This window comes from Saccostrea echinata, unplaced genomic scaffold, assembly GCF_033153115.1.
Source record: "Saccostrea echinata isolate AGI-Se365-2 ecotype Australia unplaced genomic scaffold, CSIRO_AGI_Sech_v1 ptg000057l, whole genome shotgun sequence".
Taxonomy (NCBI): domain Eukaryota; kingdom Metazoa; phylum Mollusca; class Bivalvia; order Ostreida; family Ostreidae; genus Saccostrea; species Saccostrea echinata.
In genome coordinates, this window is record NW_026889806.1 from 2375063 (window position 1) to 2392620 (window position 17558).

The following is a 17558-nucleotide window of genomic DNA, read 5'->3' on the forward strand; positions in this document are numbered from 1 at the left end:
AGTACCCGCATTTCGGCTGTCTGACCAAGTCACATTTGTTGTTGTTGACGGAGCAGCATATCCGCTAGTATTCCAAGGCAATCCTGTTGTTGGAATCAATCTAGGAAGAGTTGTTTGCTTAACTTGTCCTGATACATCATACTTGTTTGGTTTCCCAGAAGTTAATGTTCCTCTACCTTCATTTTCTTCTTCCTCATACAATGTATAACTTGGTTTAGGGGACATCAAGTACCTATAGTCCTCTTTGCCACTTGTTGCACCTTTTTCCCTGTCCAAAGTGTTCGTGTATTTAGATGTTAATTCATCTAAACTAGATTCAAATGGCCTGTATCTAATATCTACTCCCGAATCCGGTATCCTTGCTGGATTTGTAGATGTCTTTGGTGTAGACTTCATTCTGTCTAGAGATTCCCTTAGTTTCTCTCGCATGGCGTCTATAGCACTTAGGTCGGCCAAAAGATTCGCTTCTTTATCAGACATCTTACTTTTCTCTAATGGACCTACGGATTCCTCCTTCTATTATTACTGAAAAGTACATAAAAACCTTGTCACACTACTTGGCGCTCTGCCCCAGTAACACTGGACCTGGTAAGCAGTACTTGTTAACAGCGCACTTGGCTCTCTGCACCTGGTTATACTGGACCTGGTAAACTGTACTTGGTAAAATGTCCTTGGTAACTCCGTACCAAGCTCTGCGTACCTGGTACCACTGAACCTCGTAAATAGCACTTGGTAAACTGGACCTGGTACCTAGTAATTTTGTCTTATTAATTTCTATCCCCTGACCGGCTGCCCCCAAAATGAAACGTGTACCCCTGCGTAGGGTTCTCAGGGGATGAATTTTTCTCTTACTCTACCTGTCAGTGAGTTTATGATCTAATAATTTGACTATGTACAGTATAATAATTTTTCTTTAAACCTATTATATTTAATCAAAGAATATATAATGTGGGATGAATTCTGATGACTTGGTAACTGTTAGACTCAGCACCGTGTACCTTGCCCCAGGTTCCTATTGATAGCGGATACTAGGAGTTTCGTTCTTATTCAGATCTACAGCCCTCAGTATCTCTCCTCAATTCCCCGAGATTCTTGTCACTGGTGCAAACCTATTTCTTTTATTTTACCCTTTCTCTTATCCGTTATTCTTATCCAAATTTCTCCTGCTTCCACTTAACTGCAGCTCTGCATTCCCCAAAAGACCCTGAATCTCTCAATGCAGTCTTATATATACCCTTTGGACTAGTCTACTTTAAGCTTAAGGGAGGACAGGTTATTCCATTCTAACCTTACATCTGGGTCTTCTTTGCGTTTTCAGTTTCCAATAACCATCACAATACTATAGCTTGGGCTGCCTTAAAGCCGGTTAAGGTAGTATGGGATACCTCTACGTTATGACGTATCCGTTTGAAGTATTGTTTTGATTTGCATGAGTGCTTATTATCGGGTCAAAATTTGTAGATACACCGTTGAAAAGAACACTCTGAAGCCTATTTCAATGCAAGTTCTCACATCGGCATTTTAAGTAAAAACAGACAAAAAAATCGCAAGTATATAAATTTACTTATGATTGTACAACGGACATTTAAAAAAGCAAACCCCTGTAAAAGGTAGTTTCAACATTGCTGCTTTTGAACACTTTTAAGCAAAAGCTGTATTTCAATTGTTTGAGTAACTGTACAGCACCTTGTGTGCGGTGAGGCATGGATAAGTGCGATTACTTCACATTGTGCTGAATTATCACCAATCAATTATCACGTTAACCAGAGCTGGACTTTTTTGTTATTTAATTCAAGAAGTAACTGTTTGGTCACAAATCAGCTAGCTGTTGTATATAGTCCCAAAACGTTCAGATGAATGCAATTGCTCTGAACAAGACACGTCCTGGAAAGCGATTGTCCATGCATTGTTTTCAAAACCGCTCAAAGTTGAAAACTACAAAGTGCGATTTTTTTATGGTTGGGAAAAAATGCTCATCATTTCTAAAATAGCACCCAGGTTTTTTCAACCCTTGGAAAATAAAGAAGGATAACTCTTTCGCTCGGATCTTTTAATTCAAAAAATTTTAAATGCATTTTATATTTTCCATTTATATATATATTTTCAATTTGTTTATTTCACTTTGCTAACATATTAAGATACATTCTTATTTTAGACTTTCATGAAATGTTATCCGTCTGTTTTCAAGAAATAAAGTTTTCCCAGTTTTTTACGCTTATTTTTTGTTGAAAATTAAAAAAATACTAAGACATATTTCTTGTCATTTTTGTTTTTATAAACACTTTATATTAGCAAACGCCTGCCTATAATATTAAGCTTATGAAAAAAGAATTATGCAAGAAAAAAAAATCGTTTTTGTATTTCTCATTAAAATAATAAAAAAATTATTAAAATTACACTTTAATATACTGAAAGGTTGGGGTATTTCAAATCCTTCTAATTTGGGTACATAAATATGTAGGAGAAGTTTCGTTTGGTATCCCATACCACCTTAAGTGACGTCACATGGCTTGAAATGTCAAAAATATCCACAACTTCAAACACGTATTCAAATAAACAATTTCGTTAACTTTGTGTATACCCTGAATCACTTTGTTTTTCACCCTGTGTCAGCATTCAGTAAAGCATGAATTGGGTATGAATTGCACGACCCTTCAGGTAGCATTTTCTTATCAATAACAGAAAGTATGGTTGAACTATAACGTAAAAAATATATTATAATTGTTTTGGGAAAACAATTCAAAATCATGATCCCTAATCTTTTTTGTCCATTATATTTGGGACAAGGTTAAATTTTTTTGGTTCTCTTTTAAAAAAGCACATTCTAAAGTTTCAAGTTTCAAGTTTTTATTTAAGACAAAGACCCCAACTGGGTATATGAATGCAAGTGATACAACAAAATAACATACAAGCATGAAATGAGTGCCACTAATGTTAATTACTATTCTAAAAGCAATCTCTCACCAGAGGGCATATTACGCTTCGCTACAACACGTGTAAACGCTTCGTGTAAGTGTAGCGTAGCGGGAACGATAACTCTGGATAGAGATTGTTCTAAAATAGGACAAACACCACCAAATGTTTTCCCATAGACTTCCATACAAATTCCAATCACTGTCACTTATTTATATATTCAATTTTCTAAAAATCAGTCACTGTGCAGCAAAGTTCAACACCTCTTCTTCAAAATTCCACCACGAAAAATATACTGTGCCGCGGCACTTTTCCTTTGAATTTTGGCCTGTTTACAACTGGTATAGATCCGCACTGAATGAAAGTCTCCAGCAAAATATCACCCCTCATCTCAAGTCTTCCTTTATAAGTCCTATATCTTTTTACACATTCTGTTATGTCACATATAATTTTTATCACTTATATTTCACTGTCAAATTCCACCACAAAGATTTTCTGTTAATGACCAATCAGGACTCCTGTCAGCTTTTCTTCTCCGCACAACTTTGGGTGTCCAAGATGGCGGCCTCCTGTACCTAGGCAATTCTGGTGTTTTTCCTATAACCAAATGGATAACAAAGTGAAAAAGTGGCCAATTTGACATTTTTAGATAGCATGTATATAGTACATGTAAAATATGTAACATTAAGAAATTACATGTAAAGACATGTAAATTATGACTATCTATTTAATGTAACCCCCCTACACTGGATGAATGCAACTGTGATATGAAGCTGTGTTGAAAGTCAACTTCATACTGACTTTTTACAGTGCTTATTGAAATAAAGTATGTATTTAACTGACTAACAGTGTTATTTCTTATGTTTCCAAGAGGATTTGAGGGATTACATGTAATTTTTACATTCAGGGTATATTGTACCCGGTTTTAAAAAAAATAGCCAAAAAATCTCAATTTATTCAGAAAAAAATGTTTTTAACATGTGTTTAATTTTACAATTCAAAATGAAATCACTAAGCAGCTGACAGCCAATTAAGAGAAGGTTATCAAAAGAGATGAGAAGTAATTTGATCTAGTAGTGTTGTTTCTCTGTAGCAGTAAAACTGTCATTACCCCCTTCAATACATCTACATTTTGCAGTGAGGGTTACTAGCTAATTCATATCATGATAATAAATTATTGCACGATAACACCTTAACTTGACATGATGCTGATAGAGCAATGGAAAAAGCACATCACAAGTGAATTTCACTTCAGACAGAGTACCCCTAGTAAAATTCTATGTCAGCTTTGAAAGATGGGAAAATTCAAAAAAGGGAATAATTATTGTTTTAAACCTAAATCTGTGCCTCACAACAAGGGAAAATTGCTTAAAAAAGAAGAGAACTCACCTGCACCATTCACAAGAGTAGACCGGGAAACCCTGGAAATGGTGAGGCATCCACCCTCTGTGTGTGAGGAGCAGGAAATGATGCTGCGCCCTGGGTGCCACCGGTTGCTACGACCCAGGCCCCTGGAAAAGAGAGAAAATTCTGAGGCTTTGAAGCAAGCCGAATCCTTGGGGTAATGACCACAGTTCTTTAATATTTCTTAAATTATGATATTAAACCTTTTTAAGTAATAAATAATTTTTCTAATTCTTAGAATAGGCCCATATATGGCCAATTTGCCTGAAATAAGGGGTATACCTAAGATCCTGTCAAATTAATCAGTTTAATTAATTCACAATTAATTAATTTTCTAAATTATAGTAACATTCTTAAAATTGATCAATTATATGAGGAAAAATCTTACAAAACCAGTTTCTATAGATTGTGATGAGCCTCTTGTCTCAATTCTGAAAACAAGTATAGTCTAAGGGGAGTAACTCTAATTTCTGAAAATGAACTTACCTGGATAGAAAGTGATCAGGTACAAAACTGGTTTCAGCAGGTGTGATAATGACTCCCACAGACTGCTTCATCTTCAAAAGACATGTGGGATGTTCAATACAGCCTTCAAAGAACACGGGCGGACCAACCCAGACTGTGATGGCAACCTGACCTGGGACATGGACTCTGAGGAGAGGCGTGGCCTGGGTACTCGGCTACGGCTGAAATGCAGCAGGTGCCCGTACATTTCCAAAATGCACAGCCTCTATGTGGAAGTACAGTCCAATTCCAGGGGAAGGAAGGCAGCAACAATAAATTATGGCCTACAAGTAGGTCTAAGTCAAACTCCCATTGGCAGTTCATCTCTACGCAAAATTCTGATGGCCACCAACACTCCACCTCCAGCCGAGTCTTCACTACAAAAAACCAGTAACGCCGTCATGCAAAAAGTTGTTTCCCTAAATAAGTCTGATATGAAAAAAAGATGTAAGAAATTAGTTAACATTAATAAATTGCGGGGGGCCCCAAACCCAAACAACATAGGAATTCAGTGCGATGGGATGTACAACAACTCCCTCTACTCCGGGGTGGGGGAAACCCCCTTCCAGCCTGCTACTCAGATAGTCTTCTCAATTGCAGAGGATGTGACCAGTGGTCACGAAATAATATCTTTGGTGACCAAAAACAAAATATGTCCCGAGCAACAGCACCTCAAGAACAATCCAAGCCATGTGTGCACTGAGCAGACATGTGGGGCAAATATACCCATGGCTAAAAACATTGGTGACGAATTCACCTGGGCCAAAGAGGGCATAGAAGACCTTCTCGAGAATGATTTGAATGTCAAGGACATTACGTCAGACCCTGACAGTACAATATTCAAGGCCGCAGAGTCTTTGTATGCCGAGGGCAAACTACAAGACGAACCACGACATTTTATCGACACTCGGCATCTTGCTGAAAATGTCAGAAAGGCCATCAAAAAAGATGAATCTTTACAGAAAATTATGCCCAAAAATTCAAAAGCTGAAAGAAACAAACTGCTACATAACTTTGCTATAGATTTTACAGATAGATGCACTGGTGAAATAAATCAGGCACAAATAAAATGCACAGGTCATGCAAGCAAAATTAAGAAGCAACTCTCCTATGTGAGTGATGCTATAATTTGCTGCTACATGGGTGAACATGCCTTATGCAAGAAACACTCTTTAGTATGCAAGGGTGGTAAGAAAAATTGGCTTACTAAAAGTGCTTACCTTGATGGAAACTTCAAAATTCCATACTCCAGGGCCAATGCAAGGATTCTCAGGGCCTGTGTCAATAAACGGCCTGAGTGGTTAGGTTCTAAACTGACTGTTTTATGATTCTGCCTGAGTGGTTAGGTTCTAAACTGACTGTTTTATGACTCTGCCTGAGTGGGTAAGGTTTCTGCCTGAGTGGTTAGGTTCTAAACTGACTGTTTTATGACTCTGCCTGAGTGGGTAAGGTTTCTACCTGAGTGGTTAGCTTCTAAACTGATTGTTTTATGACTCTGCCTGAGTGGGTAAGGTTTCTGCCTGAGTGGTTAGGTTCTAAACTGACTGTTTTATGACTCTGCCTGAGTGGATAAGGTTTCTGCCTGAGGGGTTAGGTTCTAAACTGACTGTTTTATGATTCTGCCTGACTGGGTTAGGTTTCTGCCTGACTGGGTTAGGTTCTAAACTGACTGCTTTATGATTCTGCCTGAGTGGTTAGGTTCTAAACTGACTGTTTTTATCACTCAGCCTGAGTGGGTAAGGTTTCTGCCTGAGTGGTTAGTTTCTAAACTGACTGTTGTATGACTCTGCCCGAGTGGGTTTGGTTTCTGCCTGACTGGGTTAGGTTCTAAACTGACAGTTCTATGTTCCTGCCTAGGTTCTTAACTGACTGTTTAAGAATCTGCCTCACTGGGTTAGGTTCTTCACTGACTTGTTCATGTTTCTGCCTGACTGACTATTTGCAGTTCCTGCATGAGTGCATGGATTAGGTTTCTAATTTGTCTTATTCATAATTTCTGCCCGACCTGGTAAGGTTTCAAACTGAATGTTTTAGGTTCAGTTTTAGGTTTTAAAAGTTACTTGATAATGTTTCTACCTGAGCGGATTATGTTCTTAGCAAACGGTTTTTATTCCTTCCAGACTGGATAAGGATTTAACCAACCTGGGTTAGCTATGAAACTGACGGTTTATGTTCTGCTTAACCGTTACTTTCACTTATATTTTATGTTTATTTCATGTGTAAATCAGATGTACTAGTATTTTTGTTCCGTTTCCTTAATAAATACATGTACAGGGTCGTAGTATCACGGGGCGGGGAGGGGACACATCCTTTTACTGTTTAAAATGTTCGTTGAAAAGCTGCCTACCCCACCACTTTTATTTGGCAGTATAGGCAAACTAGGCAAATGTGTATGAATAAGTATAAACATTATTTTGCTGTGAAAGAAGTCTTAACCTTAACCCCCCCCCCCCCCACACACACACACACACACACATACGTCCACACAACAAAAGATTTTCGAGTTAGCCCCCCCCCCCTTCTTTTTTTCTTTTGTTGGTTTGTCAAAGTTATTTTAAGCAAGTTGCATTTGTTTTCTTCCTCTCCTCCCCTCGTTTTTTTTTTTTCAAAGATGACACAACATGCCAGAAAGAAACAAATGGAGAAACAAATGGACTCAAGTCCTTATATATCTGCTTGAAATTGATAAGCAAGTTCTAAACTGCCTTAGTTTAGTTTTCGGGGGTGAGATTGGGGTTATTGTTATTTTTTTTTAATTTTTAGATTCCTTTGTTGATTGGTGGATGCGGACAGGGGTTTTTTTTTTTTTTTTTAGCTATTTTAATCCATTCTTTAATATTCTTAATTTCATTCCATTAATTTATATTTGTGCTTTTTTAAAATTATATAAGCAGTTTCCTTACCTAAGTTCAAATAATTGCCTTACTTAATGATACCTAGACTAAAAGGATTTTATAATATCTGTATGAAAAACACATAAACTATTAGGTCATTCAATTCAATCGGGTTAGGCCTTCCCTCTCCAATTACATAATCTAGAGTCATACCGGAATTTGTTTTTCCGAACTGCCTGACTGGTTAAGTAATAGACTCTTCCAGCTAGCTTGGGACTCTTCCCTATAGCTTGGGCTGCCTTAAAGCCGGTTAAGTGACGTCACATGGCTTGAAATGTCACAGGGTCATCAAAAAATATCCACAACTTCAAACACGTATTCAAATAAACAATTTCGTTAACTTTGTGTATACCCTGAATCACTTTGTTTTTCACCCTGTGTCAGCATTCAGTAAAGCATGAATTGGGTATGAATTGCACGACCCTACAGGTAGCATTTTCTTATCAATAACAGAAAGTATGGTTGAACTATAACGTAAAAAATATATTATAATTGTTTTGGGAAAACAATTCAAAATCATGATCCCTAATCTTTTTTGTCCATTATATTTGGGACAAGGTTAAATTTTTTTGGTTCTCTTTTAAAAAAGCACATTCTAAAGTTTCAAGTTTCAAGTTTTTATTTAAGACAAAGACCCCAACTGGGTATATGAATGCAAGTGATACAACAAAATAACATACAAGCATGAAATGAGTGCCACTAATGTTAATTACTATTCTAAAAGCAATCTCTCACCAGAGGGCGTATTACGCTTCGCTACAACACGTGTAAACGCCTCGTGTAAGTGTAGCGTAGCGGGAACGATAACTCTGGATAGAGATTGTTCTAAAAGGTGTATGTAAGCACATTTGTTTATTGGGGTTATTCCCCTTTTTACGGAACTCTCTTTTGTAAGAAATCAAGAAACGATGAGCTAATCAGGAAATTTTACCTGGAGCAGTGAAACTGAAAAATCGGCTTACCTGTTCCGTCCAATTTTGACACATACTGCTTGTTAACATTATAAAGAGCCACAATAATGTAAGAAACGACAAAATTATGGATGTCTTTATTTTACGTCTTTCGATCTTAATGCTGATGACTTGGACGAGTCTAGGTTTACCAGATAAAGACAACACAAAACCAGGTACGATAAGTCGCATTTATTATGAAGATGTGCTATTTATAATATGTACTCAAACACTAAATATTGCTGTAAAGATGAATCTTGCTATAGTGAACATTTTATAGCTACACGCGGGGTTAAACAAGGAGATAATCTTTCCCCAACACTTCTTAATATATTTATTGATGACTTCTACTCGCAGTTAGTTAATTATAACACAAACCCTCCTGAATTACAGAATATTGATGTCGGACATTTATTCTTTGCAGATGACTTAATTCTCCTCTCTACTACTAAAGAAGGTCTCCAAAACTCAATAGACTGTCTCTCAGAATATTGCATAAAATCAAAATTGACTGTTAACCTTGATAAAACTAAAGCAATGATTTTCTCAAATAAGAAACCTGACACAGCTCAACATTGTTTTTATTATAATCATTCAATAGTTCATCTTGAACATGAATATAAATATCTGGGAATTATTTTTACTTATAATGGTAAATTTAAGTATGCAGCTGAACACCTAGCTGACCGTGCAAGAAAAGCTTTTTATGCAATGAAACACTCTTTACCATTTCATAACAGCTTATCTGTAAAAACTCTTTTAAAACTATATTCTTCTCTTATTGAACCTATCATTTTGTATGGTTCTGAGATATGGATTTCAGACTTTAATATTAATATAAACAATTGTGATCAACTACCTTTTGAAAAGATACAGCATTTAATATTTAAAGACATCTTGGGTGTACAGAGAAAAGCTTCAAATTTAGCCATTAAATATGAGCTAGGAACACTTCCTATTTGTTGCAAAGCTTTCATCTCTATGTTTAAATATTATAAGAGACTAAAAAACCATAATAATAAAAATGGAATTAGAAATCAAATTCTTTTTGCTGCTTTCTTAGAAGATGACATTCTGTATAATAATGATGTAAAGGATAATTGGCAGAGTCAGATTGATAAATTAAAAAAGAAACTTAAACTTCCATCATTAGATATCACTGATAGCACATTTAGCAGCTACTTGAAGAATTTCTACATAAAAAATGTTAATTTGCAACTTCAGAACATTGAATTCACCAAATGTGGTAAATTATTATTTTACAGTCAAATTAGAAAGAACTATGAATTACAAGACTACTTGAAATTTCCAATTAATAAATCTGTACATTCTAAATTAACAAAACTGAGAATTTCTGCACACCCTTTAGAAATTGAAATTGGCAGATATTCAAAGCCTTGTATCCCAAAAGAATCTCGTTTTTGTCACTATTGTAAAAATGTTGTAGAAAATGAAATACATTTCATATATGACTGTCCTAGATATAAAGATTTGCGAAAAAAGTATTACCCTTTGAACATCTATAATTTAAATGATAACATGTTGAAGGAAAATCATTGTAAAGTACTTTGTAATCCTGACAATGCAGTTCATTCTAGAAGGCTGTGCGAATTTTTACATGAATGTTTTGAATTGCGTTCTAAAAATAGAGCACAATAATATATATTTAATGCATTAATTAGTTTATCTCTGTCCATATTATACTGTTTATACTATTTTCATAATGATTATGTATAACTTCAAGTTGTAAAAGTAGTTGACTTCACTGATTTGTACACTTGCATGTATGTATGTACTTTAGTATATGTTTTAGTAATCTGAAAACACACTGTATTTTTCATTTTGTTTGTAACATGGTTGTATGCCAACATGTTTGGTGAATCAATAAATTGAATTGAATTGAATTTATTTATAAAGGTGATATAATGGAGTGCACACAGCGTATCATCGTGTTTTTTTAGCTCTTCTGAGCCAAAGGCTCAAAGAGCTAATGCTATGGCCATTTGTGCGGTGTGCGTAAACTTTTTAGAATATGGGCCATAACTCAAGAACCCCTTGGCCAATTATTGTCAAATTTGTCACAGGGTATCCTTGGCCCAAGGGCTCCCTTTTATACTAAAACTGGGGTTGTGACCCTTTAACAAGGGGAGATAATTAGGAAAATAGAAACAAAAGTACTGGTTACTAAAAAATCTTCTTCTCAAGAACCACTGGGCAGATTATCACCAAACTTACACAAAAGGATGAGGATATGTTGTAGATTAAAATTTGCACGGGGATTTACCCTGGGGCAAAGGGCGTGGTCTCAAGGTCACTTCAAAGTTGACCAAAAATTACATTTTATTAAAATGTTGATATTTTGCTTACTATAAGGACTAGGATCATCAAATATTGTCAGTTGGTGAATCTAAGGACCTCATATCATGTTGACTCAAAAGTAGGTCACAGTGACCTACTTTTCAAATTTTGCGGCCATTCTTTTTCATAATGATTTAGAGGCATATTTTGAACAATTTAAGGCCTATGATCATCAAACTTTGTCAGTTGATGCATCTTGGGTCGTCAAAGTACGTCATTTAAAAAGTAGGTCACCTTGACCTACTTTTTGAATTTTATGGCTTATCTTTTTTAAAACAATTAAGGTCATTAATTCGAATACGGGGAGGCTTAGAATCATTAAATCTTGTAAGATGATGCCTCTTGGGGCCATAAAACATATTTATTAAAAAGTAGGTCACAGTGACCTACTTTTTGAACTTTGCAGGCATTCGATTTCAAAGCGTTTTAGAGGCATAATTTGGACATTTTAAGTCCTATGATCATAAAACTTCGTAAGTTGATGCATCTTGGGTCCTCAAAAAAGGTCAACTGAAAAGTAGGTCACCGTGACCTACTTTTCAATTTATATGACTATAATTAAATATTTCAGGTACTAATTGGCTTAGAATCATCAAACTTTGTCAGTTGATGCATCTTGGGTCTTCGGAGTAGGTCGACTAAAAAGTAGGTCACAGTGACCTACTTTTGAAAATTTATGGCGTAAATTAAATATCTCGGGTACTAATTGGCTTAGAATCATCAAACTTTGTCAGTTGATGCATCTTGGGTCTTCAGAGTAGATCGACTAAAAAGTAGGTCACCGTGACCTACTTTTGAAAATTTATGGCTTTAATTAAATATTTCGGGTACTAATTGGCTTAGAATCATCAAACTTTGTCAGTTGATGCGTCATGGGTCTTCGGAGTAGGTAGACTAAAAAGTAGGTCACCGTGACCTACTTTCTGAAAATTTATGGCTTTAATAAAATATTTTCGGGTACTAATTGGCTTAGAATCATAAAACTTTGTCAGTTTATGCGTCATGGGTCCTCGGAGTACAACAACTGAAAAGTAGGTCACGGTGACCTACTTTTTGAACTTTGCAGGCATTCGATTTCAAAGCGTTTTAGAGGCATAATTTGGACATTTTAAGTCCTATGATCATCAAACTTCGTAAGTTGATGCATCTTGGGTCCTCAAAAAAGGTCAACTGAAAAGTAGGTCACCGTGACCTACTTTTCAATTTATATGACTATAATTAAATATTTCAGGTACTAATTGGCTTAGAATCATTAAACTTTGTCAGTTGATGCGTTTTGGGTCCTCGGAGTACAACAACTGAAAAGTAGGTCACGGTGACCTACTTTTGAAATTTTATGGCTGTATTTAATATTTTCAGGAATTATTTGGCTTAGAATCGTCAAAATTTGTCAGTTGATGCATCTTTGGTCCTCGGAGTAGGTTGACTGAAAAGTAGGTCACTGTGACCTACTTTTGAAAATTTATGGCTGTAATTAAATATTTTGGGTACTTATTGGCTAGAATCATCAAACTTTGTCAGTCGATGTATCTTTGGTCCTTGGAGTACAGCAACTGAAAAGTAGGTCACGGTGACCTACTTTTGAAAATTTATGGCTTTAATTAAATATTACAGGTACTAATTGGCTTAGAATCATCAAACTTTGTCAGTTGATGCATCTTGGGTCCTTGGAGTAAAACAATTGAAAAGTAGGTCACTTTGACCTACTTATAAAATTTTATGATTATAATTTTAAAAAATATTTTAGGTATTAATTGGCTTAGAATCATCAAACTTGATGGGTCCTCAGAGAATGACAAGTGATAAGTAGGTCACCATGACCAACTCTCAGGTACTAATTGGCTTAGAATCATCTTGGGTTCTCAGAGTGTGAATTGGAATTTCAAGGGTTTATGTAAATATACAGGATACTTCGAGGCTTCAAATAGAAGTGATAGGTTGTACAGTTTATCAGAAGAGCGATTCAAGGCCCATGGGCCTCTTGTTTTTTTATGTAATCATTTTTTTAACAGTTTGAAAGAAAAGTGAGATTCATTTAAGAAAAAAGTCAGCGGGCGACACAGAAATATAGTCACCGTATTATGTACAGTGTTAATGCCAGGGTTAATGATACATTTGATATAATAACATTTGAATACTGCTATGATGGAACTGTGTACTACATGTTTATATGAAAAATGTGACAAAGTTGCTATTCATTTCCATTGAAATTTTATGTTTATTATATTTTCATTTTTAATGTGTATAGATCTATATGCATATATGTGTATATAACATTGAATAACTAGGCCTATTTGATATATCGATACTAACTATAGATATTTTCATCAGTACATGTAGGTCAGTTAGATATATTGCAAATATTCTACTGTAGGGTTCTGGAAACATTGTGAGCAGAGAGCTTTAGACTAAAACTTTTGCCATATATTTAATTTTCAGAACATTTTCATAACTTTTATGACTCATAACATGTACGCTGAACTGTTCATGTAATTTTGACCTTAGGCAACACAAATGCCAAATGGCTGAGTTTTTTTTTCTCTCGGGTGCAAAGTACTGTTGTTATACGCCCGTCTTTAGACGGGACGTATTATGTTATGGCGTTCATGTCCGTCTGTCTGTCTGTTAGCTTTTCTCGTGTCCGGCTCATAACTTTAATACTATTAGGCTGATACTTCTTGGGTAGAAGGTGTGTCGCGCACTAAAAGTAGGTCGTTCTGACCTTTAATTAAGATGTTATGGCCAAATATGGAAAAATCCTGTCCGGCTGATAACTAGAAAACTATTAGACTTAGAATCATCAAACTTGGCCAGTTTATGCATCTTAGGTAGAAGGTGTATCGCAACCTATTTCAAGGTCACTGTGACCTTTAATTTAAGTGAATTTTTTTTTAAAAAACTATCTTTTTACTATTAAATTACACAATCCCAAAAAATGTAAAAGTGTTGCAGTATCCTTATCAAAAAATGTTAAAATCAAGAAAATACTTATTTTTTTCATTATATACTTTACAGCAATCTATATAATGTTACAAGAGAAATTCCACCTCTCCCATGGGTGTAATTATCAAGCACTGGTCAAGGAGAATTTTGATAACAGAAAATTGCTTGTCAAATTAGAGAGAAATTAATGAGTTTAGTGTGAGGAGCTAACTGGTAGAGCATCTCTGATCAAGCAGGTGTTATCTATGTCTCTTGGGAATTGGGCAGAGGAATCAGCCATATTGGATTAGATAGTTTTTGTGGGCTAGCCTAACTTTTAAAATGAATTTGGTGAAAAGTAATTAGAACTAATTTGATATTGTATAATAAACTAGTTTGATATTGTATAATAAACTAATGAATTAAAACTAATTATACTTGGGGGGGGGGGGGGGGGTGATATTGGAATTAGCATGCCCGTTGTCCATATGAATTGCAGCTTAAAACCAGTCTGACATTGAATCTAAAGAAAACAAAAGAAAGTATTTTAAAAAAAATTAATTATGGTAGATAGTCCCTACAAATCTAAGAGTCTAGCAGAAACCTCTTTAAAAATGTTGCATCAAGATTAAAAATTTTTTTTCTTTTTATAAATCTTTGTAACAAATTGAAAAAAAAAATCTTTGTATTCAAATTCAATTTCAGAATGACATAAATATTCATTTTAAATGCACTACAAAGCAGATAGTGCAGACCCATTCATCCCTTGGGAGTAATGAGTGGACATGCATCCAGTTAAAGAATAATTAATGAGTTCAGTGTAGGAAGGCTAGCTGTCTCAATCATTTCTGTTAGAGGATCTCTGATCAAGCTCTTATCTGGCTGAGTTTTTTTTTCTCAATTACAATAACAGATACTTTGGTGGACTAGGAATTCTAGTTCGAAAATGTCTGAAGAATTTTATTAAAATTCTACCAAATACATGTAATGACTATCAATGGATAAAACTAGATAAAACTTTTTTTAATTTAACAAGTGACTTATATGTATGCTTGGTTTATGTACCACCAACTGTATCTGGATACATCCAAAAACTGGACTATGATATCCTTGATTGTTTAGAAAAGGACATTGTTAGATATAAAAATCTTGGAAATATTATTCTGTGTGGTGATTTTAATGCCAGAGTTGGATCTATGTCTGATTTCATTCTTAATGATGATAACAACTTTATACCATTGTCTGATGACTATTCAATAGACAAGCATCTTACTAATAGACTATGTCAAGATTCTGTAGTTGATAAAAGAGGTAAAGACTTAATTGACACATGTATTGGAAATCAATTACGTTTGTTAAATGGTAGAATTTTTGGTGATATGTTTGGCAAATTTACTTGTTTTACACCAAATGGCACTAGTACAGTAGATTACACTATTGTATCTGAAAATCTACTTAATGATATATTGTACTTTCATGTGTCAGAATTTATACCTACAGTCTCTGACACTCATTGTAAATTAACTTGGGCATTGTCTGCTAATTTTCAAATTGTAAGGAACTCTGACTGGGGTGATACACATGTTTTATTGCCTAACTTTTACTGGGTTGATGATTCTAGAGAAAAATTTTTAAACACATTTATGAGTGACAATATTAAAAAAAAAATATCAAATTTACTTTTATCCTGTGATGAAATTCATACATCACAAGATGACATTGAGAAAATAACTTCGGATTTTTCTAATATTTTGATTGATGCATCAACTTATGCCCTGGGTAGAAAAAAGCAACCCAAAAAACAAAAACCAAAAGGGAAAAAATGGTTTGATAGCAATCTCAAACAATTACGGTCAAATCTTGTAAATTATGGGAAAATATACTCAATGTATCCCAAGGACCCTGATGTAAAAAATCACTATTATAAACTACACAGAATATATACCAAAACCATTAAAAAAACACGAAAAGAGTACAGAAATTCTATATTGACTAAAATAGAAAATCTACACAAAAGCAATCCTAAAGAATATTGGAAACTAATTAATGATCTTAAAGAAGATAAAGACATTAATAAAAGCAGTCATTCTGATATTGACCCCTCAACTTGGTACTCCCACTTTAAAAATCTAAATTGTATCCAAGATAAATTTAAACAAAAAATGCAATTCATTGAAAATAAACTCTCAAACAGAGAAAAAGACTATGTATGTTTTAACGAGCTAGATCTCAAAATTTCTGAAGCTGAAATCTCTCAGGCATTGTCAAATTTGAATTGTAACAAATCCCCAGGTTTGGATAATATATCTAATAATATGCTTAAATCAGGTCAACATGTACTACTTCCAGCTTTACATAAACTATTTAACTTGTGTTTCTCTAACAGTATCTATCCAACATCATGGGCATCAGGTTACATAACTACTATACATAAATCGGGTTCAAAACTAGATCCTAATAATTACCGAGGAATTACAGTAACAAGTGCAATTGGCAAAGTCTTTAACAGCATCATGAATAAAAGACTGGAGAACTTTTTGACTTCCAACAATATTATTGATGATTGTCAACTTGGATTTACTAAATCTGCAAGAACATCAGATCACATGTTTATTTTAAAAACTATTATTGATAAATATTGTAAATCTAAAGATGGTAGGATTATAATATACATGTTTTGTAGATTTTCAAAAAGCTTTTGATACTGTTATACATGCTGGATTCAAGCTTAAATTGTTAGACTTAGGAGTAGGTAACCTATTTTACAATATAATTAAGAAAATATATCAAGCCAGTAACTCTGCTGTGTGCTGTAACAATCATATTACTAATTTCATGCCTATAACCTTAGGAGTCAAACAAGGGGATAATTTAAGTCCAAATTTATTCAAAATTTTCATAAATGATCTTCCAAAATACTTTGATCAATGTTTAGATCCTATTATACTAAACAACAAGCCTGTACATTGTTTATTATATGCTGATGATCTTGTTCTCCTGTCAACCTCTGCAAGGGGTCTTCAAGATAGGCTTGACAAACTTAGTAAATATTGCTCTGACTGGTGTCTAACAGTTAATCCTGCTAAGACTAAAACACTCATTTTCAATAAAGCTGGTAAAAGCATAAAAGAAAACTTCCTATTCAATGACATAATTCTTGATTCAGTTCAAAATTATAAATATCTTGGTCTTCTTTTCTCAGTATCTGGTTCTTTTACTTTAGCACAAGATGAATTATATAAAAAAGCACTAAAAGCATATTATAAATTGAATAACGAGTTCATAAAACTAAACCCAGGTATAAAAATAGCAGTTCATTTATTTGACCATACAATTGTACCAATTATGACATATGGAAGTGAGGTTTGGGGTGCTTTCAATCCACATTCTACCAAGTTCAAGAAAGATAAGGAATTTTTAACAATTTTGAAAGACTCCAAATGTGAAAAACTGCACACTAAATTTTGTAAAAGTGTACTTGGTGTTACTAGAAAAGCAGCTAATTTTGCTGTGCTATCTGAACTTGGAAGACTACCATTAATTTTTAAATTGTTAAATAGCATGCTTAACTACTGGCATAGATTAGAAAATATAGAATCTTCAGATAATGAAA

At 34.5% G+C, this 17558-nt stretch overlaps 2 protein-coding genes across 3 annotated transcripts in view; one reads left to right on the plus strand and one right to left on the minus strand.

The window, feature by feature from the left end:
• Positions 1 to 3072: 3072 nt before the first annotated feature.
• On the minus strand, positions 3073 to 6092 carry LOC133174281 (uncharacterized). 2 transcript variants are annotated; one of them, XM_061309368.1, is made up of 4 exons: positions 6042 to 6092; positions 4804 to 5198; positions 4303 to 4424; positions 3073 to 3510 (listed from the first exon to the last, which is right to left on the minus strand). In XM_061309368.1, the coding sequence occupies exons 2-4, from the start codon at positions 4872 to 4874 to the stop codon at positions 3386 to 3388; spliced, it is 318 nt and encodes a 105-aa protein (XP_061165352.1). In that variant the 5' UTR covers positions 4875 to 5198; positions 6042 to 6092; the 3' UTR covers positions 3073 to 3385. The 2 variants fall into 2 exon arrangements, with proteins under 2 accessions (XP_061165352.1, XP_061165351.1); XM_061309367.1 differs by lacking the exon at positions 6042 to 6092 and having other exon boundaries at positions 4804 to 5214.
• A 2542-nt stretch (positions 6093 to 8634) lies between these two features.
• Positions 8635 to 17558, plus strand: part of LOC133174128 (uncharacterized) — a 33521-nt gene continuing 24597 nt past the window's right edge. The window contains exon 1 of the mRNA XM_061309174.1: positions 8635 to 8841. Within this exon, the coding sequence (XP_061165158.1) occupies positions 8754 to 8841 (88 nt within the window). The 5' untranslated portion in view covers positions 8635 to 8753. The remainder of the gene's footprint in view (positions 8842 to 17558) is intronic.

Coding starts and splice junctions, on each gene's coding strand:
- LOC133174281 (XM_061309368.1), bottom strand. CDS start 4,874: ATGAAGCAGTCTGTGGGAGTCATTATCACACCTGCTGAAACCAGTTTT. Junction 4,425..4,803: donor CCTGATCACTTTCTATCCAG/GTAAGTTCATTT, acceptor TCTCTTTTCCAG/GGGCCTGGGTCGTAGCAACC. Junction 3,511..4,302: donor TACTCTTGTGAATGGTGCAG/GTGAGTTCTCTT, acceptor ATTTGGTTATAG/GAAAAACACCAGAATTGCCT.